This window comes from Pan paniscus, chromosome 6, assembly GCF_029289425.2.
Source record: "Pan paniscus chromosome 6, NHGRI_mPanPan1-v2.0_pri, whole genome shotgun sequence".
NCBI lineage: Eukaryota > Metazoa > Chordata > Mammalia > Primates > Hominidae > Pan > Pan paniscus.
This window is the reverse complement of record NC_073255.2, coordinates 90,379,219-90,406,093: the sequence shown is the minus strand read 5'-3', so window position 1 is coordinate 90,406,093 and position 26,875 is coordinate 90,379,219. Positions and strand designations below refer to the sequence as shown.

At 53.8% G+C, this 26,875-nt stretch overlaps 1 protein-coding gene across 12 annotated transcripts in view; it reads left to right on the top strand.

Moving 5' to 3' along the window:
- GTF2IRD1 (GTF2I repeat domain containing 1) overlaps window positions 1-26,875 on the top strand; it is a 149,676-nt gene that overhangs the window by 40,398 nt on the left and 82,403 nt on the right. For 10 of the 12 annotated variants that reach the window (XM_034951434.3, XM_055114477.3, XM_034951433.3 and 7 more), the window contains exons 2-6: window positions 13,921-14,049; window positions 18,682-18,823; window positions 21,300-21,455; window positions 23,988-24,171; window positions 25,260-25,570. In XM_034951434.3, the coding sequence (XP_034807325.2) occupies window positions 13,927-14,049; window positions 18,682-18,823; window positions 21,300-21,455; window positions 23,988-24,171; window positions 25,260-25,570 (916 nt within the window). In that variant the 5' untranslated portion in view covers window positions 13,921-13,926. The remainder of the gene's footprint in view (window positions 1-13,920; window positions 14,050-18,681; window positions 18,824-21,299; window positions 21,456-23,987; window positions 24,172-25,259; window positions 25,571-26,875) is intronic. The other 2 variants (XM_055114481.2, XM_063605860.1) reach the window with 1 other exon arrangement.

Genomic DNA, 26,875 nt, shown 5'->3' with positions numbered 1-26,875 from the left:
TGGAGGCTGCAGTGAGCTACGATCGCACCACGGCACTCCAGCCTGGGCAACAGAGCAAGATCCCGTCTCTAAATAAAAAGTTAGCAGGGCTTGAGGTCATTTTGAAGATGTTTCACTTGCTGGCCCGGGGCCTGAGCCGAGGAACAGCTGGGGCCCCTTGGGCTTCTCTGCTGCCCCTCGGCCCCTCCAGCACAGTGGCCTCAGGATAGTCGGGCTTCCCACGTGTCAGCTCAGAGTCCAGGGCAAGGGTCTGAGAGTGAGTGAGTGGCTGGGGGAAGTCTAGCACCTTTGGGGACCTGGCTGCAGAGGTCACGTGTTGGCGCTGCCCACACATTCTGTTGGTTCAAAGTGGGTCTTTATTCAAATCACATTCAAGAGGAGAGAATTAGATGACACCACTTGTTGGGAGAAGTATTAAGAACTTATTTATTTATTTTTTTCACTTTGGGAGGCCGAGGTGGGAAGATCCTTTGAGCCCAGGAGTTCGAGACCAGCCTGGGCAATATAGGGAAACTCCCATTTCTATTTTAAAAAAACAAAAAACCAAAAAACTTATTTATTTATTTTTTAGAGACAGGGTTCTCACTCTGTCACTCAGGCTGGAGAGCAGTGGTGTGATCACAGTTCACTGTAGCCTCCACTTCCTGGGCTCAAGTGGTCCTCTTGCCTCAGCCTCCCCAGTAGCTGGGACTACAGGTATGCACTACCATGCCTAGCTAATTTTAAAATTTTTTTGTAGAGATGGGGGTCTCACTATGTTACCCAGTCTGGTCTTGAACTCCTGGCCTCGAGCAATCCTTCTGCCTCAGCCTCTCAAAGTGCTGGATTACAGGCATGAGCCACCACACCTGGCCTAAGAATGTATTGTCAGATTTAAAACCATTGCAGGAGGATGGACCAGAGAAGAGGGCCCTGGGGCCCCAGAATGGGGGTGTATCTGCCAGCTGGATTCCAGGGGTCTGAGTACCCAGGTGTCTGGGGTGGGAGAGTGGGTGCAGGCTCCAGGTGGGCGTGTCCCCTTTGGGAAGGGCGGGACAGGGCCCTCCAGAGCCCAGGCCCAGGCTCTGGGCTGAGGCTAGGACTGTCTCAGAGCATTTCCCGCTGGACAGCCCCAGAATCTGACTGCAGTCTGTGCCAAGAGCACTTCGGCGTTCTGCTCCACTCCTGCCAGCCCCACCACGGACGTCACACCCCATCGGGCTCCCTTGTGCCTTAGTGCCTTTGCCTGAGCTGTCCCCTCTGTCTGGACTGCCCCATCCCTCGCCATTCACCTTCTTCATGGCTCATGATTCTTCCAAACTTGCATCAACGGCCCCTCTCTTCGGAGGCCTTTCCAGGCCTTGTTATGTGTAGCAGGCCCGGGCACACACAGATGAAAGCAATCAGCCCTGTTCTCCAGGAGCCAGTGCATGGGGGCTCTGACACCTCCACATCCTGGAGGAGGAGGGAAGGAGGGGCTGAGGGAGCCCAACCGAGGGGCACAACAGGAGGTGTTGACGAGCCCACAAGAGCTAAGAGGGAGCCAGCAGCGGGGAAGGGCATTTCTTAAAAAGGGCACAGCAGGTGCAAAGGCCTGAGCGAGAGTGCAAGGCCCACCCAGGGGCCTGCAGACTGGAGTGTGGGGCTCTGGAGGGAAGACGGGTTCAGCTTGATCTGTGATGTGACTCCTGATGGGACAGTGAGCCTTTGGAGGGTGAGGTCATGCCCTGCGCGTCTCTGTGTCCCAGCACGACTGTGGCTGGGGCCAGCCACCTTCTCTGTGAAGGTTTTCACTGCATTCAGACTGTGCTGGGACTGGCCCCAGGACGACTTGGACTAGCGTGTGTGTGAGTGTGCATGTGTGCACACATGTGTCTGTATGTGTGGACATGCATGTGAGTTTGCATGCATGTGTGTGCATATGTGTGTATGCATGTGTGAGTGTGCATGCATATGTGAGTGCATTGTGTGCACAAGTACGTGTATGTGTGTATGCATGTGAGTGGCTATGCGTGCGTATGTGTGTGGGGTGTCTGCATGTGGGTGTGCATGCGTGTGTGGGTGTCTGCATATGTGTGTATGCATGTGAGTGGGTATGCGTGTGTATGTGGGTGTGCATGTGTGTGGGGGTGGGGGTGTGCGTGGGGGTGTGCATGTATGTGCATGCGTGTGTGTGGGTGCATGTGTGTGTGTGTGCATATATGTGTGTGATATATGTGGGTGTGTGTGCGTGTGGGTGTCAATGTGTGTGCATGTGTGTATGCATTTGAGTGGGTGTGCATGTGTGTTCATGTGGGTGTGCGTGTGTGGGTGTGCACGTGGGTGTGCACGTATGTGTGGGTGTGTGCGTGTGTGCATGTGGGCGTGCGTGTGTGGGTGTGCATGTATGTGTGGGTGTGTGCGTTTGGGGGTGTACACGTGTGGGTGTGCATGTGTGTGTGCATGTGTGTGGGTGGGTGTGGGTGTGCATGTGTGTGGGTGTGCGTGTGGGTGTGCATGTATGTGTGCGTGTGGGTGTGCATGCATGTGTGTGTTGAGTTGCTAGTGCTCACACTTACCTCTGGGGCAGAGATGTGCTTGTTGGGTGCCCCCTCCCTCTCTCCACTCCATTCAAGCAAAGGTCACTGAGTGTCCTCTTTAGTCTTAGTAACGACACTCGACAGTGGACAATGAGAACAACCAAACACTTCCTCTCTTCCCCCCTCCCCCCATTTTGAAAAATTCTATTAAGGCCAGGCATGGTGGCTTATGCCTATAATCCCAGCAGGTTGGGAGGCTGAGGTGGGAGGATTGTTTGAGGCCAGGCATTCAAGGCCAGCCTGGGCAACATAGCAAGACCCCATCTCTACAAAAAAATTTAAAATTAGCCAGGCATGGCGGTGCACACCTGTAGTCCCAGCTGCTTGGAAGGCTGAGGTGGGAAGATGGCTTGAACCCAGGAATTTGAGGCTGCAGTGAGCTATGATCACACCACTGCAATCCAGCCTGGGCAACAGAGTGAGACCCTTTCTAAATAAAATAAAATAAAATATAAAAACAGAAGTACTATACAATTCAACAGTTCCACCTCTGGGTATATACCCCAAATCATTGAAAACAGGTTTACCAAGTGATTTGCATACTCATGTTAATAGCAGCATTATTTGCAAGAGCAGAAACGTGGAGTGCAGTTGCACAGTCACACCTCACTGCAGCCCCGACCTCCGCAGGCTCAAGCCATCCTCCCGCCTCAGCTTCCCAAGTAGCTGGGACTACAGGTGTGCACCACCACACCCAGCTAATTTTTGTATTTTCTGTAGAGATGGGATCTTGCCAGGCTGGTCTCGAACTCCTGAGCTCAAGCAATCCTCCTGCCTCAGCCTCCCAAAGTGCTGGGATTACAGGCCTGAGCTACTGGACCTGGCTGGTAGTCCTATTTTTAATTTTTTGAGGAACCGCCATGCTGTTTTCCACAGTGCCTGTGCCATTTTGCATCCCTACCAGCAGCACACAGCGTTCCAATTTCCCCACGTTCTCACCAGCTCTTGTTTTTTTCCTGTGTGTGGTTTTGTTTGTTTGGTTTGTTTGTTTTTGTTTTAGACAGAGTTTCACTCTTGTTGTCCCGCCTGGAGTGCAATGGCATGATCTCAGCTCACTGCAACCTCCGCCTCCTGGGTTCAAGCAATTCTCCTGCCTCAGCCTCCCAAGTAGCTGGGATTACAGGCATGTGCCACCATGCCCGGCTAATTTTTGTAATTTTAGTGGAGATGGGTTTCACCATGTTGGTCAGGCTGGTCTCGAACTCCTGACCTTAGATGATCCGCCTGCCTTGGCCTCCCAAAGTGCTGGGATTACAGGCATGAGCCACCGCGCCCCGCCTTCTTGTGTTTTTTATAGTAGGTATCCTGGTGGGTGTGAGGTGGAGTTTAGGTTTGCATTTTGCTAATCTTTAGTGATGTTGGACATCTTTTCATCTGTTTTATGGCCATTTGTATATCTTCTTAGGGGAAAGGTTTACTCAAGTCATTTGCCTATTTTTTAATTGGATTATTATTACTAATGGAGATGATGTCTCGCTCTGTTGCCCAGGCTGGTCTCGAGCTCCTGGCCTCAAGTTATCCTCTCACCTTGGCCTCCCAAAGTGCTGGGATTACAGGCGTGAACCACTGCATCCAGTCTTAGTTGTTGAGTTTTAGGAGGTGTCTGCATATCCCGGATATTAATCCCTTACCGATATACTATTTACAAATATTTTCGCCCATTCTGTGGTTTGCCTTTTTATTCCGTTGATTCTGTCCAAAACTTCTCTTTACTCATAGAGCAAAGGTTGTATATCTCTAAGCCAAGCTTCTTCCCTTGCTTCTCTCTGTGGAAACAACAGGGTATTATCCTTCCACTCCTGTACCCAGAGAACTCCTATTCACTCTTGAAAACCCACCTCAACAGTCATCAACTCAGGGAAGCCTTGTTTGTCAGGCCCCTCCTCCCCCAAAACTAAGTAAATAAAACATTTAAATAAAACATAGATAACCCCTTTCCCCAGTGTCAAGCTCTGTGCCTGCGCGAGCTTCTCTGCTTGTCCTTCTTTCATGGTCCTGTAGTTCTTTTTTTTTTTTTTTTTTAAATAAGATGGACTCTCACTCTTTCACCCAGGCTGGAGTGCAGTGGCAAGATCTCAGCTCACTGCAACCTCCAACTCCCAGGTTCTAGCAATTCTCCTGCCTCGGCCTCCCTAGTAGCTGGGACTATAGGCGTGTACCACCACCCCCAGCTAATTTTTTGTATTTTTAGTAGAGATGGGGTTTCACCATGTTGGCCAGGCTGGTCTCAAACTCCTGACCTCAAGTGATCCTCCCACCTCTGCCTCCCAAACTGCTGGGATTACAGGCATGAGCCATCGCACCCAGCCTGGTCCTGTAATTCTCTCTGGACACACTGGCCCTGTGAGCTGGAGGAGGACAGGCGGAGCCTGGCACAGAGCAGCTTCTTGGTAGGTGTTGAGTGAATGAGTAGGGGTGGTGAGGGGAGGCCAGGGAAGGCACCCAGGCTGTGTTCCTCCCACTCCCAGCCTTGCCACGACCTACCAGGCCTCCAGCTCCTGCTGAGCTCTTGCAGGGTGGCCCCTCCCCACTTACAGCTCACTACCTTGGACTAGGTCCCAGCCAATGGCCCGGCGGAGGTGTCCTCACTGTTCTTACCCAGTATGACCTAGGCGGGAGCCAATAAGCACAGGGAATGAGTATCACCCTGAGGGTTCAAAAGTGTGCAAGGAAGGGAGGGAGGGAAGGAAGGAAGGAAGGGAGAGAAGGGAGTGGGGGAGGGAGAGAGAGAAGGAAGGAAGGAAAGAAGGAAGGAAGGGAGAAATGAATGAATGCACACGTCAAGGAATGAATGAATGCATATACACAAAGGAATGAATGCACACACCAAGGAATGGATGAATGAATGCACACACTAAAGAATAAATGAATGCACACAAAGGAATTAATGAATGTACACAAAGGAATGCATGCACACACCAAGGAATGAATGAATGCACACACCAAGAAATGAATGAATGAATGCACACATGAATGAATGCATACACACAAAGGAATTAATGCACACACCAAGGGATGAATGAATGCATACACCAAGGAATGAATGAATGTTCACACCAAGGAATGAGTGAGTGAATGAATGCACACGAAAGAAAGAATGAATGAATGTGCACACCAAGTAATTAGTGAATGAATGAATGCACACAAAGGAATGAATGAATGTACACACCAAGGAATTAGTCAATGAATGCACACACACAGGAATGAGTGAATGAATACACACAAAGGAATGAATGTACACATCAAGGAATGAATGTACACATCAAGGAATTAGTGAATGAATGCACACACAGAGGAATGAGTGAATGAACCTGCCACTTGTGGAGAGTGAAAAAAGCCTGAGAGACCCCCAGCTGAGGGAGCCCCCATGTGTGCCCCTGCTGTTGAGAGGCCTGGACATGCTGGTGCATGGTGTAAGGGCTTGGGCTTGGGCTGAGCTGGCTCACAGGCGACCCATCAAGTGTCACAAATGACCTTGAACCGCTGCCACAAATGACCTTGAGCAGCACGCTTCCCCTCCCGAGCCTTAGCCTCCCCAGATGTAACATGGATTAGAAGAACCACCTCATGGTGCTTTTCTGAAAATTTGGTAGGCCTAACGTGGTGGCTCTCGCCTGTAATCCTAGCACTTTGGGAGGGAGGCCAAGGTGGGTGGATCGCTTGGGCTCAGGAGTTTGAGACCAGCCTGGGAAACATAGTGAGACCCTATCTGTTTTGTTAAAAAAAAAGAAAAAAAGAAAAAAAATTCGGTGGGGTGATGGGTGTGCCAGTTGGAGAGCTGTGACATTTGTTTTTTTGGTTCAACCCCAAGCCAGTGCAGACAAGTGACCCTCCCCAGCCAGCGGGCCAGGCCTCTCAGTGTCACCCTGGCTGAGGTTCGTGTATGTGTGTGTGTGTGTGTCCCTTTCTTTACTGTCCTCATTCTTTGCATCACGTGTGTGGTCTTTTCTGTCTCATACACACACACCCGTCGCATTTGCATGCTCTGACACACAGACACACATTGATGCTTCCTTTTTTAAATTTTTTATTTTTGGAGGCAGGGTCTTGCTCTGTCGCCCAGGCTGGAGTGCAATGGCACGATCACAGTTCTCTGTAGCCTCGAACTCCTGGGCTCAAGTGATCCTCCTGCCTCAGCCTCCTGAGTAGCTGGGACCACAGGTGTGGACCACCACACCTGGCTAATATTTTTTATTTTTGTAGAGGTGGGGTCTTGCTATGTTGCCCAGGCTGGTACACTCCTGCTTCTTTATGTATGTATGTATGTATTCTCTTTTTAGAAAATTATTTCATTGAATCGTCCTTTAAGCACAGACTTTTCTGAAGCTCTGGGGACACTTGGGGAGAAGAGGAGGGGAGGGTTCTAGCTGTCCTGTAGGGCCACATTGGTCCTGGGTGCAGGACAAGCCCAGGCAGAAGAAACGGACCCTGCTGAGGGGTCTCCTCTTTGCCTCTTCCCTGGGTCCCAGCTGGGTGGTCTCCCCTGTTCACTGCCGGGCAGGGTTGGGCAGTGCAGAGCCGAGCCCACCGCTGTGTCATCATTCCACGGGGGAAGGGGCTTGAAGGCTGCGTCGTGGGGTGATGGGAACCCGGATTTAGTTGGTATGACCTGAGCTCAGGTTTCGGCTTTGCGACATCCTTGTGGTGGGGTCTTCAGGTGGGAATTCCTCCTCCGTAAAATGAGAGCTTGTGAGAATTAAACTGGTCCCGGCATTTGGGAAACAGCCCTGTGACTCCTTCCGTCTCTTCCCTCCGGAGGGGGCAGTCCTTGAGCTCTACTGAGCCCATGCCAGCGAGAGTCATGGCCGAGCCCCTGGGCCAGATTCCAAGTTCCATGCCACCTTGGCACTTACTTTTTTGGCTCCAGTCCTCTTTGGCTGTCCCCTCTGTGAAGGGCATCTAAGGTGGTGGATGGGGGAGGGGGGTTTGTTTGTTTGTTTGTTTTGGTTTTTTCTTTTTTCGAAAAGGAGTCTCACTCTGTCACCCACACTGGAGTGCAGTGGCGTGATCTCTGCTCACTGCAACCTCGACCTCCTGGGTTCAAGCGATTCTCCTGTCTCAGCCACCTGAGTAGCTGGGACTACAGGCACCTACCACAGTGCCTGGCTAATTTTTAAATTTTTAGTAGGGGTGGGGTTTCACCATATTGGCCAAGCTGGTCTTGAACTCTTGACCTCAAGTGATCCACCCACCTCAGCCTCCCAAAATGCTGGGATTACAGGTGTGAGCTACTGCGCCTGGCCTTTGTTGTTGTTTTGAGACAGGGTCTTGCTCTGTCTCCCAGGCTGCAGTACAGTGGCACAATCATAGCTCACTACAGCCTCAAACTCCTGGCTCAAGTGATCCTCCCGTCTCAGCCTCCCGAGTAGCTGGCGCCACAGGCATACACCCGGCTAATTTCTGTATTTTTTGTAGAGACAGGATTTTGCCATGTTTCCCAGGCTGGTCTTGAACTTCTGGCCTCAAGCCATCCTCCCACCTTGGCCTCCCAGAGTGCTGGAATTATAGGCGTGAGCCACCATGCCCGGCCAGGAAGGGGAGTTTATTTAAATGGGCCGAGCCAGGAGCTTTGTCTTAGCCTTGTTCTTCTGTCTACATGCCCTTTTCCCACCTCCCACTAGGCTGCACTTCACTGGGGTAAATCGGTCAGAACCAGCCAGTGGGAACAACCTGTAACACCTGTTTCCAGACATCCAGGCTTTGGGCTGCAGAATAGGCTCGCACCTGTTAGCTCACTCTCTGCTAGCCTCCTAACTGGCCCTGAGCGCCAGGTGCAGGGTGTTTGGGATTGGAAATCACAGCTGGATTTCTGTTAGTTCACTGTCACCCTGGCCCCAGGGCTGGCTAGAAAGTGGGCGCTCTGGGCCGGACTTCTATGGGGGTCCCCCAGCCTGGAGGCAGCCCTGCCTTGAGTCAGGGCAGCACTGATTCAGACGTGGCCACGAGTGCTTGGCTAATTTTTGGCTCAGGGTCTGGGCAGGCCTCCAGCTCTTGGCGGCCGGCAAATCTGCTGCTGTCTGGGCAAGGAGTCCCTGGCAAGACGGGGCAGGCGGCAGGCAGGCAGGGAAGCTGAGCTTCTTGGAGTCTGGAATAGGGAACATCCCTAGAAGATGACCCAGGCCCTGCACCTGGCTGGGTGTAAGAGTCCCCTGTGAACTTAAAAATACAGTGTCCAGGGCCGGGCGCGGTGGCTCACACCTGTAATCCCAGCAGTCTGGGAGGCCGAGGCGGGCGGATCACCTGAGGTCAGGCGTTCGAGACCAGCCTGACCAACATGGTGAAACCCTGTCTCTACTAATAATACAAAAATTAGCCGGGTGTGGTGGCGCACGCTTGTAATCGCAGCTACTTGGGAGGCTGAGTCAGGAGAATCGCTTGAACCTGGGAGGTGGAGGTTGCAATGAACTGAAATCATGCCACTGCACTCCAGTCTGGGCAATAGAGTGAGACTCCATCTCAAAAAAAAAAAAAATACAGTGTCCAGGGCCCCGCTGCCCAGGGAGCGGTCACCTCTGATGAGGTAGGGCACAGGAGCCTGGGCACTGAACAGCAGGTGTTGGCAGCAGCTGAGCTACCAGCCGTCCTTGCTTCACAGGTGGGCGGAGCAAAATCGGGAGCTGGGTGATGGGACAGATGTGACAGTCGCTCTTCCACTATTCTCGGACTGTAACCTGGGATCTTCCCAGTGGACTTCCCTCCACCCATCCCAGCTCTGCCTTTTGGGGGCTTCATGTCTCTCTCATTATTATTATTACTTTAATAATTTCAGCTTTTAGGCCGGGCTGTAATCCCAGCACTTTGGGAGGCCAAGGTGGGCGGATCACTTGAGGTCAGGAGTTCGAGACCAGCCTGGCCAACATGGGGAAACCCCGTCTCTACTAAAAATACAAACATTAGCCAGGCGTGGTGGTGGGCACCTGTAATCCCAGCTACGGGGGAGGCTGAGGCAGGAGAATCACTTGGACATGGGAGGCGGAGGCCGCAGTGAGCCAAGATCACACCACTGTACTCCAATCTGGGGGACAGTGAGACTGTCTCAAAAATAATAATAATTTTAACTTTTATTTTAGATTCTCAGGGTACATGTGCAGGTTTGTTACAAAGGTATATTGTACGATGCTGAGATTTGGGATACAAGTGGTCTCGTCACCCAGGCAGTGAGCATAGCACCCAATAAGTAGTTTTTCAGCCCCTCCTTTTCCCCTCTCTCCCTGCTTTTGGAGGCCTCAGCGTCTGTCATTCCCATCTTTATGTCCGTGAGTACCCAACATTTAGCTCCCCTTATAAGTGAGAACATTCGATATTTGGTTTTCTGTTTCTATGTTAATTTGCATAGGATAATGATGTCCAGCTACTTCCATGTTGCCGCAAAGGACATGATTTTGTTCTTTTTTATGGCTGCATAATATTCCATGGTGTGCATGTACCACATTTTCTTTACCCATTCTACCGCTGATGGACACATGGGTTGATTCCATGTCTTTGCTATTGTGAATACTGCTGCTCTGAACAGATGCGTCTCTCACCTTATTAAGGGAAGTTGACTTTTTGAACCCAAAGGATGGACATTTGGGATATTTCTCTTCCTTGCGAGTGTCTGCATTTTGGGCTGCTGAGAGAGGCATCTGGGCTCCTGTTCCCATTGCTCCCTGCGTTGCGGTGTGACCAACCATCCTAGGTGGCCTGGGACTGAGGGGTTTCCCAGGAGACGGAACTTTCTGTGTAAACCCAGGAATGTCGAGTTGGGCCCAGTTGGCTGTGTGTCAGCTCTGCGTGTGAGCAGCTGGTCTGTTCCCTGCATCCCTGTGAATGTGAGAAGCGTGGTCTTCCTACCGCATGGTGACAGCAAGGACACCAGCACGGCTGGAGACAGACAGCCTTCTTCCCCGCTGTGCACTGGCTGAGGCCTGGGGCTAGTGCCTTTCTTGTCTCTAAGAGTGATGCTGGAAGAAGGATAGTAGCTCATGCGGGCCAATGCTGCCATCAGAATTTTTACTTTTTTTTTTTTTTTTTTTTAATGGAGTGTTGCTCTGTTGCCCAGGCTGGAATGCAGTGGCGCCATCTCGGCTCACTGCAACCTCCACCGCCGGGGTTCCAGCAATTCTCCTGCCTCAGACTCCCAAGTAGCTGGGATTACAGGCGCCCGCCACCAGGCCAGGCTAATTTTTGTATTTTTAGTAGAGACGGGGTTTCACCATGTTGTCCAGGCCGGTCTCAAACTCCTGACCTCAAGTGATCTGCCTGCTTCACCCTCTCAAAGCGCTGGGATTACAGACATGAGCCACTGCGCCTGGCCCTGCTATCAGAATTTTTATTTTTTATTTAAAAGGCAGGGTCTTGCTGTGTCACCCAGGCTGGAGTGCAGTGTTGCCATCATAGCTCACTACAGCCTCGAGCTCCTTGTCTCAAGCAGTCCTCCCGCCTCGGCCTCCCAAAGTGCTGGGACTATAAGCGTGAACCACCGCACCCGGCCTCTGCCCTCATTTTCTGTTTAGAACCATTCCCACTTTACAAATGAAAAATCTCGGGCTTTCAGGACTCACCCGAGGTGGTCCTAGCAGACGTGGGCCTGGGTCTCATCTTCCCCCGCTTCTCCCGCTGCATTCTTGCTCCAGGCACGTGGAACCTGCCTCTCCCTCCATCTGAGGCCCTTTGCAGGGAGTGGCCGTCTCTCTCCATGCTCCCCAAGTGCACCCACCTGGGCTGTGGCTCGGGACAGAGGGTCCTACAAGCCTAGATGACCGAGACAAGGAGCTGGGGATGGCCCACAGCCCAGCCCCTCTTCCCTCTCTGTGTCCCTCCCTCCTGGAGTCCCTGGTTCCTTCCTAAATGGATTAGAGCCTTTACCGGAAGGAGCCGGCCGCTGTCTGGGGCAGCCGGGGGGCCAGGGCTAGATGGCTGTCTGGTGCCTCCTGCTTTGCCCTGATTCGATTTGGGCCTCAGCAGCTGGGAGGCTGACAGCCCTAAGGCCTTTCTGGGAATGGTTCAAGGGACGGGCTTGCAGGGGATGGCTTGGGGGAGGGGGACACCTTCCAGCCCCCAGGCAGGCAGACCTCTCAGCTGGATCTTTTATGAAGTCCGGTCGCATGCAAGACCCTCAAGCGGGCTTCCTGCCACGGAACATCCCCAGCCGTGGCCACTGGCCACCTCGTGGTTCATCAGCGGGTGTCATCCAAGGCCTGTGTCCCATCCATGGCCTGTCATCCCCTCCGCATCCCTTAATACAGCAGATTTCAAACTTCTATAAAATTGCAACCCAGAAGAAGAAATGTCTTTTATAAACATTTAGCAGCAAACTCAACATACATTTTGGCCAAACGCCCACCGGCCAGTTGTTTAAATCAATATTTATCCACAGCCAAAAAGCAGAGGAGAGCCAGAACTGAGGCCAGAGCCGAGCTCTGATGCATCTCTCATTTCTCAGGATGTTTCTGTCCCTGTGGTTGGACACCTCTGGCCTTGTGAAGTGTGATGCACTCTCACATCTCCTGTTCTGTGTCATTGGCCAATGATCATATATCATGACCTGCTGGAAGGCCTGTCTGTGGCTGGGACCACACGCCTTGGGCCTTATGCACACTGGGCACTGATCGGGGTCCTGGGGTGCAACAGTGGCAGGCAGACCTGGTTTCTGCCCTCAAAGAGCTTACAGATGGCAGGGGCACCCATGGCGGCAGAAGACACCCCAGGCCTGGTGCCCTTTGTGGTGCCAGCCCCATGGTCCTCCTGCCTGGGCCTTCCTCCCCCATTGGGTGCAGAAACTCCCTGTCTGCAGGTAGGAGACAGAGGGTAGGTTTTCAGGCTCCCTTGGGAACTGCAGCCCTGCTCTCTGCCATCGACACCCAGCAGGGGCCACACAGAGAGCACCGGGACTGAGCCCATAGAGGGGAACCGAGAGGCCCCTGCCTCTAGTCTCTGCCTTCTTTGCTTGGATTGGTGCAGGGACAGCTGCCTTGAGGGCAGGCCCTGGCACTGGGGCAACCTGTGGGTGCCCCCTGGGTCAAGAAGGAGAGGGGCAGGGTAGAACCAGGAGCCAAAGGAGGCTGATCTTTGCATCTCATGGGTGCCCAGCTGGGCACTGTCATACCCAGGAAGCCTGTGCCATGCCATGGGGACCCACAACTGGGGGCCCTGGACTTGAGGGGGAGGATGCAGCTCTGTCCCCCAGGAACCCCATTGCAACAGGACACAGTCCTGCCCTGGGGAGCCCCTGACCTGAGACAAAGCAGCCTAGGCCCTGCTGTATCTTTCTATACCCCTGATGCCAAGTCTCCTGGCTAGGAGGGAAACTGAGGCTGGAAGGCCTCGGCGGGGGTGGCATTGGCCTCGGGAGCATGTGGCTTGATGCAGAAATGTGATGGCAGAGCTCAGAGGCATGCGGAAGGGAGGGGAGGACATCACCGGCTCCTGACCCAGCTGGGCTTCAGGTTGGGGGTACAGGAGGTGGGCAAGCAGGTTGGACAATTAAAAGCTTCGATGAGGCTGGGTGAGTGGCTTATGCCTGTATTTCCAACACTTTGGGAGGCTGAGGTGGGCAGATCACCTGAGGCCAGGAGTTCAAGACCAGCCTGGCCAACATGGTGAAACCCCATCTCTACTAAAAATACAAAAATTAGCCAGACGTGTGGTGGCACCTGTAATCCCAGCTACCCGGGAGGCTGAGGCAGGAGAATCACTCGAACCCAGGAAGGGGAGGTTGCAGTGAGCCAAGATTGCGCCACTGCAGTATAGCCTGGGCAACAGAGTGAGACTCTGTCTCGAAATAAAATTAAATTTAAAATTAAAAAAAGCTTCAAGGACAACCAGCAGATGATGGCAGGACCAGGAAGGGTGCTTCAGGCAGGGGGAACTGAACCTGCACAGACTAGGGAAGCATGAACATCGGTACATCTGGGAGTGGCACAGCTTAGAGGGCCTGGAGCATGGAGTGTGAGGGGGAACTGGAGTGAGGGACAGGAGACCAGGTAACTAGAATACCAGGCTGAGGAGTTGAGAGCTAATATGGGCAGTAGGGAGCCATGGAGGGTGTGTGAGCGAGGGAGGGCTGTGGCCAGAATTGCACACGCTGGGAGAGGTGGCAGTTGGGGCCTGTCCAACAGACTGGTCCTGGTGCTGGGCTCAGCTTGGGTGTGCAGACTTAGGAGGGTGTGCCACAAGGTGTGAGTTATCCTGCCACCTGTGCCCAGGCCTGTGCAGGCTCTAATCCCATCACACATAAAGCCCTTGGGCCCAGGGAAGGTCAGCCCTGGATACAGAGGCAGTCTTGGGAGTCCGGGGGTCAGGTGGATTGGGGTGGGCAGCCACCATATGAGCCAAGCCCCCTGCCTTGTGCCCACCACCACTGCCTCCTCCCTCCCCACAGGCGACCATGGCCTTGCTGGGTAAGCGCTGTGACGTCCCCACCAACGGCTGCGGACCCGACCGCTGGAACTCCGCGTTCACCCGCAAAGACGAGATCATCACCAGCCTCGTGTCTGCCTTAGACTCCATGGTGAGTGTCCCCACCCACCCAAGAGGAGGGGACAGGGTGAGCGTCCCCACCTGCCTTGTAGCTCAAGTCCTACCTCAGCCACTCGAAGGAGCTTTCACTGACCTGAACCTCAGTTTATCTGACTGCAGCTAGGGCCACGATGCCTGCATCAAGGGTGAGATGTGAGACTTCAGCGAGATCCAGTACCTAAAAATCTAGCCCTGGGGCCGGGCACAGTGGCTCATGCCTGTAATCCTAGCACTTTGGGAGGCCGGGGTCGGTGGATCACGAGGTCAGTGGTTCGAGACCAGCCTGGCCAACATGGTGAAACCCCATCTCTACTAAAGATACAAAAAATTAGCTGGGCGTGGTGGCATGCGCCTGTAATCCCAGCTACTTGGGAGGCTGAGGCAGGAGAATTGCTTGAACCTGGGAGGTGGAGGTTGCAGTGAGCCGAGGTCGTGCCATTGTACTCCAGCCTGGGTGACAGGGCAAGACTCCGTCTTAAAAAAAAAAAAAAAAAATCTAGCCCTGGAATAAACACTGGCTCTCCGCCCTCGTCCCCTTGTCCCTTCACCCCTCTTGCCATTCCCACTTTGTCCCTGGGATGAACCACGTGCCTATCTCCTAGCAGGTGACCTGGGGGATAATGTGTGGGGAGCCATTCACTAGAAAGATGTAATCCCCAACGTTAAAGCAAGAGTTCTAACTGCATCTCGGGCAGGAAGAGAGAAACCGGGCTTTGTATAATACATCACTCCCCTGGCGCTATTGCCTACATACCTAGACCTATAGCAATTTATCCCAAATGAGGACATCATAATACCATTTTCCTCTAGCCTTTTCCTGGGGGGAAGTTCTGTGATGGAAGTGTTAAAAAAAAAAATCTGGCCCAGCATGGTGGCTCACGCAAGTAATCCCAGCACTTTTAGGGGCCGAGGCGGGTGGATCACTTGGGGTCAGGAGTTCGAGACCAGCCTGGCCAACATGGCAAAATCCCATCTCTAGTAAAAATACAAAAATTAGCTGGGCCTGGTGGCACATGCCTGTAATCCCAGCTACTCGGGAGGCTGAGGCAGGAGAATCACTTGAACCCTGGAAGTGGAGGTTGCAGTGAGAAGAGATAGCACCACTGCACTCCCGCCTGGGCAACAGAGGGGGACTCCGTCTCAAAAAAAATAAATAAAAATAAAAAAATTAGACTGGCATGGTGGCACATTCCTGTAATCCTGCCTACTCAGGAGGATGAGGCAGGAGAATTGCTTGAACCTGGGAGGCAGAGGTTGCAGCGAACCGAGATCGTGCCACTGCACTCCAGCCTGGGCAACAGAGGAGACTCTCTCAATTAAAAAAATTTTTTTAAATAAAAATAAAATTAAAAATCTGTCTAACATCAGTTAGCTGCGCCCCTGCATTTTAGGATGATGAAGCACAGAGAGGGTAGTACCTTGCCCAAAGTCACACAGCATGACCAGTTTTTTTTGTTTTGTTTTGTTTTGTTTTTGAGACGGAGTTTTGCTCTGTCGCCAGGCTGGAGTGCAGTGGTGTGATCTCGACTCACTGCAACCTCCGCCTCCCAGGTTCAAGCAATTCTCCTGCCTCAGCCTCCCCAGTAGCTGGGACTACAGGCCCCCACCACCACACGTGGCCAGATAATTTTTGTACTTTTAGTAGAGACCGAGTTTCACCATGTTGGCCAGGATGGTCACAATCTCTTGACCTCGTGATCCGCCCACCTCAGCCTCTCAAAAGTGCTGGGATTACAGGCGTGAGCCACTGCGCCTGGCCCAGCAAGACCAGTTTTTAGAGCGAACTTCTGGGTACAAAGTCTCCCCGAAAAATAAAGGACCTCCTTCAAGCTGTTCCTGCTGTAGGTGGCTCAAGGGCTGCTTAAGTGGTGTTTGGGGCAGCGGTGGGAGACACCCCTGGAAAAGGGGCTGGGTGCCACACTCTCTCCATGATGACCCCTCCCCTATGCAGAGTGACCTTCATGAGGAGGGGGCCCCAGGAGCTCAGCCCTGTGTCCCAAAGTACTGTGAGCTTGGCAGTGATGGAGGTGTGGCTGATGTGGGCAGTGATGGGCGATGCCATGGCCACTAGTGACATGTGGCTATTTGCAATTTTTTTTTTTTTTTTTTTTGGAGATAGGCTTTTGCTCTGTCACCCAGGCTGGAGTGCAATGGCGCGATCTTGGCTCACTGCAACCTCCGCCTCCTGGGCTCAAGTGATTCTCCTGCCTCAGCCTCCCGAGTAGCTGGGATTACAGGTGTGCGCCACCACGCCTGGCTAATTTTTTTGTATTTTTAGTAGAGACAGGGTTTCACCATGTTGGCCAGGCTGGTCTCAAACTCCTGACCTCAGGTGATCCACCTGCCTCAGCCTCCCAAAGTGCTGGGATTACAGGTGTGAGCCACTGCCCCTGATTCATTTAAATTCGAATTCGTTAAAACGAAATAAACAACTCAGTTGTTCAGTTGCACCAGCCTCATTTTACGTGCTCAGTAGTCAGAAGTGGCTGGTGTCTACGGATTGGACAGTGCAGAGGTAGAATGTTTTCATAGTCATAGAAAGTTACACTGGGTTGGCCAGGCGCAATGGCTCACGCATATAATCCCAGCACCCTGAGAGGCTGAGTGGGGCAGATCACTTGAGGCCAGGAGTTTGAGACCAGCCTGACCAACATGTTGAAACTCCATCTCTACTGAAAATACAAAAATTAGCCAGGCATGGTGATGCATGCCTGTGGTCCTAGCTATTCGGGAGACCGAGGCAGGAGAATCGCCTGAGCCTGGGAGGCAGAGGTTACAGTGAGCCGAGGTCGTGCCACTGCACTCCAGCCTAGGTGACAGAGCAAGACTTTGTCTCAAAAAAAAAAAAAAAAAAAAGTTCTACTTGGCAGCAGTGGTCTAGTGAGTGTTTCAGAGCCTCCTTGGAGGAGCACATGACCCTATAGTTATCCTAGCAGTGCGAACAAGACAGGCTCCCCCATCCCTGGGCCTTTTAAGGGTTTCCTGAGGGACCCTCATGGGTGACAATGATATTTGCTTAGCAGTAACTTAAGTCCAGCCTCCTCCAAATGCCAGGGTCTTTTGGTGACCTGTAGGGAGGGTGGGCTGAAGGGATGTGCCTTCGTCACGCGCCCCCAATCTCAGATCCTCTTCCCCACCAGCTCTGGGTGCCTTTAGGTGGGTGAGTTTTCTGCCGTGGTCTCGGCATCTTCAGCTGAGCGGTGACTGTGGGATGAAGCAGCTCTTTCAGCTGTGATGGATGAGAAACAGCTGGATTTATTTGTTTTATTTTTTGTTAATAGTCTACAGTGTTCCCGCGCAGAAAGGGAACAGCAAGCTTTTGTTTTCATCTTAGAAGAAAATGAATGCCCTGTGTTTTAATTTTCCAGTAGGGACCCTGGAGGACAGGCCTCCTGGCCCCACGCCGCGTGCACCTTCCTAACCAGAGCGACTCCAGGCTGGGGCTGGCACAATAGGCAAGATTATGGCCCAGAGAGGTTACCTGTCCCAGGCCACGCAGCACAGAACTGCATTTGGAAGCCAGACTTTATAGCTGCCAGCACTACCTGACTCAGATGAAAACCAGCATTTATTAGGCACAACTGCCTGCCACAGGCTTCACAGTCAGGGTTTTCCTGGTGGGGTAGGTCAGAGACCTGAGATGCTGGTGGTCTTGGTTGTAGGGACCCCCTACATTAAGGCCTCTGGGCTATGGGGCTGCAGACCTTGACTCTGGGGCCATGAGGATAGCCAGCTGCCTGTATACCCATATAGGGTGTCCCAGTTTAGAGATCTTTTTCCTCCAACCATTGAATCCCCATACCCAAGCCCAGTGGCACTGTGGAACTGGGCTGCTTGTCCCCAATTCTATAGACGTGGAAACTGGCCACGCAGAGTGGCTCACGCCTGTAATCCCAGCACTTTGGGAGGCTGAGACGGGCAGATCACCTGAGGTCAGGAGTTTGAGACCAGCCTGGCCAACATGGTGAAACCCCATCTCTACTTATAATACAAAAATTAGCAAGGCGTGGTGGCGGGCGCCTGTAGTCCCAGCTACTCGGGAGGCTGAGGCAGGAGAATCGCTTGAACCTGGGAGGCAGAGGTTGCAGTGAACCAAGATTGTGCCACTGCACTCCAGCCTGGGCGACAGAGTGAGACTGTGTCTCAAAAAACAAAACAAAACAGATGTGGAAACTGGAGCCCAGAGGAGGGACGTGACTTGCTCAAGTCCCACAGCAGAAGTGGCCGAGGTGGGATTGCAGCCCCAGTCTGTCCAATCCCCGCCTGTCCTGCAGTTCTTCCCACCTCCTCCTCATCCAGGACTTGAGAGGGGCCAAGAAAACCCAGCACGGCATTGTCCCTGGGGCTGGGGCTAAGGGGGGCCTACCCCAAGGAGGAGGACCTTGGAGGGAGGAGCAGAGGACACTTGTCCTCCTCCAGCCCCCCATCGCCAATCCCTGCAGGGCCATTTCATTCAGTCCCACTACAGAATCTGAGACCAAGAACAGTAGAGGGGCCGTCTGTCCCTGGAGCTGCTGCTGGGGTCTGAGGCAGCTGGGAGCTCACATCCCACCCCCGAAGTGGGTACTAGAGGTGTTCGGAGTATGCGGAGCCCTTCCGCTCACACAGCCTGCCCTTCCCACAGTGCTCAGCGCTGTCCAAACTGAACGCCGAGGTGGCCTGTGTCGCCGTGCATGATGAGAGCGCCTTTGTGGTGGGCACAGAGAAGGGGAGAATGTTCCTGAATGCCCGGAAGGAGCTACAGTCAGACTTCCTCAGGTTCTGCCGTGAGTACCCCAGGGCTCCGGAGGGCCGGGCCCGCCATTTCCCGAGGGCAGGCGCTCTAGCCCATCTCTGGGTCCCCAACCCTGTCTAGCCAGGGTGGCGGTGTGTGGGGAGTGAACCTAACAAGCTAGGTTGTCTGAGATTCCCGATGTGGTGTTATTGAGGCAGCCCCTGAGTTGATAGAGACTGGCTGGGTGAACCCCAGGGTAGGCCAGAGCCAGCCACTTCCATCTGCCTTTTCCAGATAGGGACACCAAGGCCAAGGTTGCTGCTCAGTTCTTCCTCTTAACTATGTATTCCTGAACACAAGGACCAAATGCACTTATGCCAACACAATTTTTTTTTTTTTTTAAATGAGACAGAGTCTTGCCCTGTCACCCAGGCTGGAGTGCAGTAGCACAATTTTGGCTCACTGCAACCTCTGCCTCCCAGGTTCAAGTGATTCTACTGCCTCAGCTTCCCGAGCAGCTGGGATTACAGGCACCTACCACCACGCCCAACTAATTTTGTATTTTTAGTAGAGACGGGGTTTCACCTTGTTGGCCAGGCTGGTCTCGAACTCCTGACCTCAGGTGACCCGCCCACCTCAGCCTCCCAAAGTGCTGGGATTACAGATGTGAGCCGCCATGCCTGGCCATGTTCCAATAAGATTTATTGAATGCCTGCTGTGCATAGCATCTTTTCTGATGCTAACTCACCTACCCTGACATCAACCTGAGGGGGCAGGCACTGTCATGGCTATAGTCAGGGTTAACATCTTAGGCCAGGTGCAGTGGCTCATGTCTGTAGTCCTAGCACTTCGGGAGGCTGAAATGGGAGGATCACTTGAGCCCAGGAGTTGGAGACCAGGCTGGGCAACATAGCAAGGCCTCTGTCTCTACAAAAAATTTAAAAATTAACCAGGCTTTATGGTGTACACCTGCAGTCCCAGCTGCTTGAGAGGCTGAGGCAGGAGGATCACTTGAGCCTGGGAGTTCAAGACTACAGTGAGCTACGATGGCACCCCTGCACTCCAGCCTGGGTGACAGTGAGTCCCCATCTCAAAAGAACCATGGTATAGCATGAGGTTAAGAGAACGGGCCGCCTGGGTCCACAACTGCTGTGCCTCAACCCGCTCATCTGTGAAAGGGGAGAACGGGTGGGTCTGAGGGTTAAACGAATTGGTACCTTGCAAGCACTTAGGGCAGTGTCTGGCACTTGGTTCACACTCAATAGACACCAGCTGTTGTTACTATTATTAGTATTCACCTCACACCCCTAAGATCAGCTGTTTCAGGGAAGGGCATCCCCCAGCGCTGGGCCTAGCATTACTGGGGTGCAGCCGCATCCCCAGCCAGCCCCCTACCCCCTTCAGCCCTCGGAGCCTAGACCTTCTCCAGGGCCAGGATGGGGGACTGGGCCGGGTAGAGTGGACAGCAGCAGGTCGTGTGGCACCCCAGCCGCCCAGAGCCTGAGGCGGTGCACCTGCCTTCTAGAGCCACGCAGAGCCGCTATTTATAGCACCAGGAACTCGGCTGGTTTATTTCAAGCTCCGCAGATCCCAGAGGAGAATAGGCTCCAAGCTGGGAGGGGGCCGCAGGCCCCTCCTCTCATCTCCTTTCCAATGCAGCTTCTAGAACATTCCCCAAGGATCCACCAACACTCTCCGGTCCCCACCCTGGCCCAGCCTGGCATGAACCTGCTGTTTGCAACCCACGGCCTCCTTGGAGCAGGGGTTGGGGGGTGCCTCCCAACCCTCTGCCGGAGGGTTTTCTCTCCCTCTGGCAGAGCAGAAAACGGTGGCATAGATTGGTCAAGACAGTGTTCGTGTCAGAGCACAGAAAGGCATGAATGGGGCCGGGCACGGTAGCTCACACCTGTAATCCCAGCACTTTGGTCAGGAGTTCGAGACCAGCCTGGCCAACATGGTGAGACCCCATCTCTACTAAAAATACAAAAATTAGCTGGGCAAGGTGGCAGGCGCCTGTAATCCCAGCTACTCGGGAGGCTGAGGCAGGAGAATCACTTGAACCCTGGAGGTGGAGGTTGTAGTGAGCCAAGCTTGTGCCACTGCACTCCAGCCTGGGCAACAGAGCGAGACTCTGTCTCAAAAAAAAAAAAAAAAAAAAATAGACACAGATGAAACATTCATCAAACCTCAGTTCTGAGCTGGAATAGCTGGCCTCCCGTGAACATTCACAGACTGAGGCTCAGAGAGAGAAGGGACTAACCCAAGGTCACACAGCAAATTAGAGGTGACCAGAGGTGAGGCCCAGCCCTGGGCCAGGCACTGGGAACTCTGAGATGACCAGCCCTGGCCCTCAGTGGGGTGGTTGGAATAGGGCTTGCTCACTCATTAATTCTTCATTCATTCATTCACTTGTGTATCACATTGTGTGCCAGTCTCTGCGGCTCAGCACAGGGCAGAGACATCCCAGCTCGAAGGCCGGGTGGTGAGACGGGTGCTCACTGTGGCCTCGCGTGCTCTGTGTCCCACAGGAGGGCCCCCGTGGAAGGATCCGGAGGCAGAGCACCCCAAGAAGGTGCAGCGGGGCGAGGGCGGAGGCCGTAGCCTCCCTCGGTCCTCCCTGGAACATGGCTCAGATGTGTACCTTCTGCGGAAGATGGTAGAGGAGGTGTTTGATGTTCTTTATAGTAAGATCCTTCCTCATTCCATTTGGGGGCCCCAGGGAGGGTGGGAGCCTCGGTCCCCACCCAGCAGAGGGGGCCCCCTCCTGTCCCACTATGGGCCCTGGGCAAAGCCGGACCCCAAGGCATGGGGGTAGTGGCTACCCCAGCCCTTCCTCATCTCTGCATTCCCAGACACAGATGTTCTGCTCCAGCCATTTTCCAAACCTCCACCCCTACTGTCCCTGCCCTGGCTCAAGTCACTGCCACCTCTCGCCTAGAAATAGCCCCAGGCTTGCCACGGCCTCCCTGCTTCCAGACCAGCTCTCTACACCTGCCCTGCAACCAAGGGTATCTTCTCAAAGCACAAGTCTGATCATTAATGAAGCTCTTCTCTCCACAGCCTTCGGGGGCTCCCCATCTCCCTGAGCATGGCACAGGGGCCCACACACCCATCCTCATCCCCTCCACACCTTCTTCTCCCACTAGGTGACAGGGCCCTACTGACCTCCCTACAGAACCACTTCCAGTTCTCCAGCACTCGCTGGTGCATTTCACATGCCCTGGACTTCGCGCTGTTACATCTTTTGAGACTGCCTTTCCCCTCCTCTGTCTGGCAGACACCTGCGTGGCACTGAGGCTCTGCTCCTGGAAGCCCCCTCACAGTAGGTTTAGGCCCCTCTCTTGGCACCCACAGTGCCCTGTCCCCTCTCCAGCCCAAGAGCTCTCCAGGGTCAGGGGCTGTGTCTGCCGTTTCTAGCTGTCTCCAGCCTACAGTTCAGAGCCCAGCAACAGCAGGTGCTTGGAGAATGTTTGTTGAATGACTAAGTGAAGGCTGATTGCTCAGCCATGTCTTTCCTGCAGGAAGAGGAGACCTGGCCTCCCTTGGGAAGCGTCAGGTTGCAGAGGGCCTCAGGGCCCCAGTGGTGGTCTTCACATGCCCTGGGAAACATCGGGCAGGTCCCTTTGGTGCTCAGGGTCCCACCTCATTCATTTCTGATTTGGCTTTATCCCTTCTCCTACTGTAGCCTTTGGTTTTATGGAGCAAAGGTCTGTGAGGAAACTTCTGCTGTTCTTATGTCAGAAGGAGGGGTACCCAGAGGCCCTGGGTGGTCACACTGGCCACCCTGGGGATGGGGGACTTGCCACGCATGGTTGGCTGTGCCTCTGTCGACACTTTTGCCAGCTGCAGGGCCCATGCACAGAGCCCCCCGCGCCCCTGCCCGCCTTGCCCTGGCCCCCCTTGTCCACTTTGGGCAGAATTCAAGGAGGCTATGAGAGGATGGGCCTCTTTCTGGCTCAGGGTGGGGGCTGTAGCATGGAGGTGACAACAGATATCCCAGTGCCCAGTCTTCAGTCCCCAGCCTGCCTCCCCTCCTCTGTGCCCCCGAGCCCCCATCTTTGTTCCTGCGTCTTCTCAGTCTGTCTCTTTCTCCTCTCTCCTGTCTTTTGTTGTTGTTGTTGTTGTTGTTTTGAGATGAAGTTTCACTCTGTTGCCCAGGCTGGAGTGCAATGGCATGATCTCGGCTCATTACAACCTCCCCCTCCTGGGTTCAAGCAATTCTCCTGCCTCAGCCTCCTGAGTAGCTGGGATTACAGGCACGTGCCACCACACCTGGATAATTTTTATATTTTTAGTAGAGACGGGGTTTCACCATGTTGGCCAGGCTGGTCTCAAACTCCTGACCTCAAGTGATCCACCTGCCTCGGCCTCCCAAAGTGCTGGGATTACAGGCGTGAGCCACCACGCCCAGCCTCTCCCATCTTTTTCTCAATCCCCTATTTTTGCTCCCTCTCCACTTCCTCTTCTTCTTACTTTCTCTCCCCCCTCTCTGTCTCTCTCCCTTCCTCCCTACACCTTTTTTTTTTTGAGATGGATTCTCGTTCTGTTACCCAGGCTGGAGTGCAGCGGCTCACTGCAACCCACCTCCCGGGTTCAAGCGATTCTCCTGCCTCAGCCTCCCAAGTAGCTGGGATTACAGGCATGCACCACCACACCCGGCTAATTTTTGTATTTTTAGTAGAGACGGGGTTTCATCATGTTGGCCAGGCTGGTCTCGAACTCCTGGCCTCAAGTGATCCTCCCTCCTCAGCCTCCCAAAATGCTGGGATGACAGGCGTGAGCCACCACGCCCAGCCCTTATAGCTTTTTCCTTGCAGCCTGGCTCATGCAAGTCCCCACTTCTCCATCTCTTCTGCCCTCTTTTCTCCTACCGGATTGTCTGCCTCTGCTCTGTCCTCTGGGCCCTTGTAGTCCCCGATTTCCCCTCCAGCCAGGTGCCCAGAGTGGAGAGGGGCTTGGCCGGGGAGGGCAGCAGGGAACCTGCTTGGTGGGGGAGCCCCAGCCCCGCAGATGCAGACAATTGGGCCTTGTCCACACCATCCACCCCCAGCCTGTAGGCGGTTATTCTGCACAAAGTCTGCAATTATGAGGGGTCCATGGGAACCCCGCACCAAGGGGAGCCACTCAGCACTGCCCCCACTCTGGGGCACAGCAGCCCCGACCCCAGCCTGGCTGCCCTCTCATACCAGGCCCCTCTCCTGGACTCTCCCCTACAGGCGAGGCCCTGGGAAGGGCCAGTGTGGTGCCACTGCCCTACGAGAGGCTGCTCAGGGAGCCAGGGCTGCTGGCCGTGCAGGGGCTGCCCGAGGGCCTGGCCTTCCGAAGGCCAGCCGAGTATGACCCCAAGGCCCTCATGGCCATCCTGGAACACAGCCACCGCATCCGCTTCAAGCTCAAGAGGTGAGTGAGGTAGCCGGCCCGGGGCTGGGCCGGGGCTGGGCCAGGGCCGGGTCAGGGCCAGGGGCTGGAGGCCACTTAGCCAGAGGGGAAGGGACTTGAGATGCCCGTGGGGGACCCTGGTGGTGAAAGCTCCCAGTCTGATGGTGGAGGTGAAGTGAAAGCGAAGTCATAGAACAGGATCTGAGCCAGGTCATTAAGCCTTGAAGTCTTCCCAGGGAAGTTGCATTGCAGAGAGACTTGAAGAGACATGACTTGGGACAAAATAGCACCAAAGTGGTCGGGTACAGTAGCTCATGCCTATAATCTCAGCACTTTGGGAGGCTGAGGTGGGAGGATCACTTGAGGCCAGGAGTTCAAGACCAGCCTGGGCAACATACCAAGACCCTGTCTCTGCCAAAAAATAAAAATAAAAAAAATTACCCAGGTGTGGTGGTGCACACCTGTCATCTCAGCTGTTCAGGAGGCTGAGGCAGGAGGCTTGCTTGAGCCCAGGAGTTTGAGGATGCAGTGAGCTGTGATTGCATCACTGCACTCCAGCATGGGCAACAGAGCAAGACCCCATCTCTTAAAAAAAAAAAATATGGCATTTTAGGTATCAGAAATGGGAGAACCATGTCCTGTGCTTGCTCAGGTTGTAAATCTGGGGTTAATTAGGGATCCAGGGGAGATTAGGTTGTTGAGGCTGGTCTGAGGCAGTACCAGTTGTCAGGAGAGCCAAGAAGGCAACCTGAGGGCTTAAGGTTGAACCCATCTCTGCTAAGTGCCCCAGGCAATGCAGAGGCAGGAAGGGGAGGGGTGCAGCGGGAGACAGGAGGCAATCAACCGCACCTGGCGGGATCTGAACAGTGGATTGGAGCAGAGGGGCAGGGCCCAGGTCCTCCGGTGGCCTAGCTCTGTGGCCCTGGGCACACCATTCCCACCTCCGAGCCTGCATCCCCACTTGTGAAGTGGAAGAGCAGCTCCTGTCCTGCCCTCCTCATGGGGCTGTTATGTTCTGCAGAGGGCAGGGATGCGGGGTTTTCGGGGGAAGAGCTGCAATGTGTGAAACAGATGTACAAAGCTGTCCATGTGTCCTCTCCTTTACTCAGGCCACTTGAGGATGGCGGGCGGGACTCGAAGGCCCTGGTGGAGCTGAATGGTGTCTCCCTGATACCCAAGGGGTCACGGGACTGTGGCCTGCATGGCCAGGCCCCCAAGGTGCCACCCCAGGACCTGCCCCCAACCGCCACCTCCTCCTCCATGGCCAGCTTCCTGTACAGCACGGCGCTCCCCAACCACGCCATCCGAGAGCTCAAGCAGGAAGCACCTTCCTGCCCCCTTGCCCCCAGCGACCTGGGCCTGAGTCGGCCCATGCCAGAGCCCAAGGCCACCGGTGCCCAAGACTTCTCCGACTGTTGTGGTAACATTGCTGCTGGGATCTCCAAGTCTAGGGGGTGGGACAGAGGTCACTCATGCAAGGGACAGCCTCCCAGGGCAGGTCAGGATGCCTGGGCCCTCTTAGGTTGGAAGGAGCCATGTCTGGCCATGGGAGTGGGACTGGACAGATGGTGTCCTGGCTGAGACCCCCTTGGACCTTGGGTCTCTGCTCAGCCATCTGTGAATGATGTCCTTGGCCTTGGACCAAGAGGACGCCTGCAAGGACTCCCTGGGTCCCAGCTACTCGGGAGGCTGAGGCAGGAGGATCACCTGAGCCCAGGAGTTTGAGGCTGCATTGAGCTATGATTGCACACCTCTGCACTCCAGCCTGGGTGACAGCACAGCTCTGTCTCAAAAAAACAAACAAAAAAAAGCACCAGCGATATTTCAGGTGTCAAAAGTGGGAGATCCACATCACGTGCTATAAAGGAAGTAAGCATACTAGTCATCCCCATGCATTCCATGAGGACCCACTCCAATTGAATGAGCACCCACTGCATACCCAGCCTGATTAAGGGCACTGGGGGAAGTAGGTCCTGGAAGTAGGTCCTGGGGTGGACAGGACAAAAGGAACAACTGCAGGTGAGGAGCACCTGGATTCATATCCTGGCTCCTCTACTTAGTGGCTAGGCATCCTGGGGCAAATCTCTACTCTCTGAGCCTCAGTTTCTTCCTCTATAAAATGGGGATGCTAGTGGTACCTGCTTCCCAGAAGTGTTATCATGATTCAATGACAGATCGGTGGCAGTAGCATCTCCTGAGAGAGGGTTAGAAATGCATATTCTCAGGCACCACTGCAGTCTTGCTGAATCTGAAGCTTTGGGGATGGGACCCAGTAGTCTTTTTGGATAACTCTGCCAAGTGGTTCCAATGTGCTCAAGTTTGAGAGTTGCTGAATTAAAGCGCTGGGTCTTGCCAGGCATACCTGTAATTCCAGCTCTTTGGGAGGCTGAGGTGGAAGGATTGCTTGAGCCCAGGAGTTCGAGACCAGCCTGGGTAACATAGCAAGATCCTATCTCTACCAAAAAAAAAAAAAAAAAAAAGCGTTTGGGTCTAATGCTTGGCCTGTAGTAGGTGCTTGTAAGTTATATATACTCATTATTATTATTATTATTATTATTATTATTATCATAAGGGGGAAAAAAGCCCAAATATGTGGGCTGACCAGGGCTTCGAGCTTATACATGTAAAACAAGTGTTCTTACCTGGAAAAGGTAACCTCCGACATCCCTTTCTTGTTAACCTGGCTTTCGGCTAGCAGATTCTGGTGCAGAATGTCTTAGACCTC